At 39.0% G+C, this 1,576-nt stretch overlaps 1 protein-coding gene across 2 annotated transcripts in view; it reads left to right on the plus strand.

Annotated features, from left to right (window-relative positions):
* Positions 1–1,576, plus strand: part of LOC122549454 (gamma-glutamyl hydrolase-like) — a 50,541-nt gene that overhangs the window by 31,548 nt on the left and 17,417 nt on the right. For both annotated transcript variants that reach the window (XM_043689299.1, XM_043689298.1), the window contains exon 4: positions 1,176–1,260. In XM_043689299.1, the coding sequence (XP_043545234.1) occupies positions 1,176–1,260 (85 nt within the window). The remainder of the gene's footprint in view (positions 1–1,175; positions 1,261–1,576) is intronic.

Consider the following 1,576-nt stretch of genomic DNA (forward strand, 5'->3'; position numbering starts at 1 on the left):
GGTCAAGTTTTGCACCTTCTCTAGTAGGTACATCCACATACTGAATCAGAAAATTGTCTTGTACACACTTAAGAAATTCCTCTCTATCTAAACCTTTAACACTATGGCAGTCCCAGTCGATGTTTAGAAAGTTAAAATCCCCTACCATAACTACCCTGTTATTCTTACAGATAGCTGAGATCTCCTTACAAGTTTGTTTCTCAATTTCCGTCTGACTATTGGGGGGGTGGGGTCTATAATACAATCCCAATAAGGTGATCGTCCCATTCTTATTTCTCAGTTCCACCCAAATAACTTCCCTGGATGTATTTCCAGGAATATCCTCCCTCAGCACAGCTGTAATGCTATCCCTTATCAAAAATGCCACTCCCCCTCCTCTCTTGCCTCCTTTCTGTTGCATTTGTAAAATAAAAAATATTCATTTAGTCTCTCCCATCTCATGTATTTTCACACATAGGCAGCCTTCCTGATGTTTATTGGTCCCTATTTTTTCCATAGTTGCCCTTTTGTCCTTAATGTATTTGTAGAATCCCTTTGGATCTCCTTAATTCTATTTGCCAAAGCTATCTCATGTTCCCTTTCTGCCATCCTGATTTCCCTCTTAAGTGTACTCCTTTTGTCTTTATACTGTTCTGGACATTCACCCGTTCTCTGCTGTCAACACCTGATATACACTTCCTTCTTACTCTTAACCAAATTTCAATTTCTCTAGTCATCCAGCATTCCCTACACCTTCCAGCCTTGCCCTTCTCCCTAACAGGAACACATTTTTTCTGGACTCTCACTATCTCATTTTTGAAGGCTTCCCATTTTGCAGCTGTGCCTTTTACTTGCAAACATCCGCCCCCAGTCAACTTTTGAAAGTTCTTGCCTAATACTGTCGACATAAATGCTCATGAACACACGCACAGCCATTACTGTCAGTGTGTTGAAATTGTGACAATGGTTGTGTGATGAATGCTGTACTTTTAATGTGTTATAGATGTGATACTAATAAGAAGAATCGTTTTGTTTCATATTTGGCTCTAAAATGCATTAGATGAAGCTAAATCACCATAATTTTCCTGTCATATTGAGGGTATAACTTCATTGTTACTGAGCTCATTATGCTTTACGAGCCAGATAATGACACTATCTGTGAACATGGAATGTATCCGTTTACTGTCCTTATTCAGGGTGCTCTTTCCAGGCGGTGTTGCTTCTGTTCTGAATTCCAGATATGCTGAGATTTCAGCCATCATTTATAACTTTACACTGAAGGTAACAGAATAGTACTGATTGTATAGATATAATTAATAAAATACAGATGTACTGTTTAAATGAGATATTAGATTAAATGTTTGAGGCTTGCTTATTTTAAGCTATTTTATTTTAACACTTAATCTTTCATTTTAATAGTTTTCCTCTTGATAATCTATTCCAATGTATTACATACAAACAAAGAGCAGGAGTAGGCCATTTGACCCCTGTGCTCCACTTATTGACTGACCGTAAGATAAATGAGTAGAATTAGGCCATTCAGCCCATCGGGTGGGGTGGGGTTGGGGGACGTGGTCGGGTGGGGTGGGGGGGTCGT

The sequence above is a fragment of the Chiloscyllium plagiosum genome, chromosome 4 (genome assembly GCF_004010195.1).
Source record: "Chiloscyllium plagiosum isolate BGI_BamShark_2017 chromosome 4, ASM401019v2, whole genome shotgun sequence".
Classification (NCBI taxonomy): Eukaryota; Metazoa; Chordata; class Chondrichthyes; order Orectolobiformes; family Hemiscylliidae; genus Chiloscyllium; species Chiloscyllium plagiosum.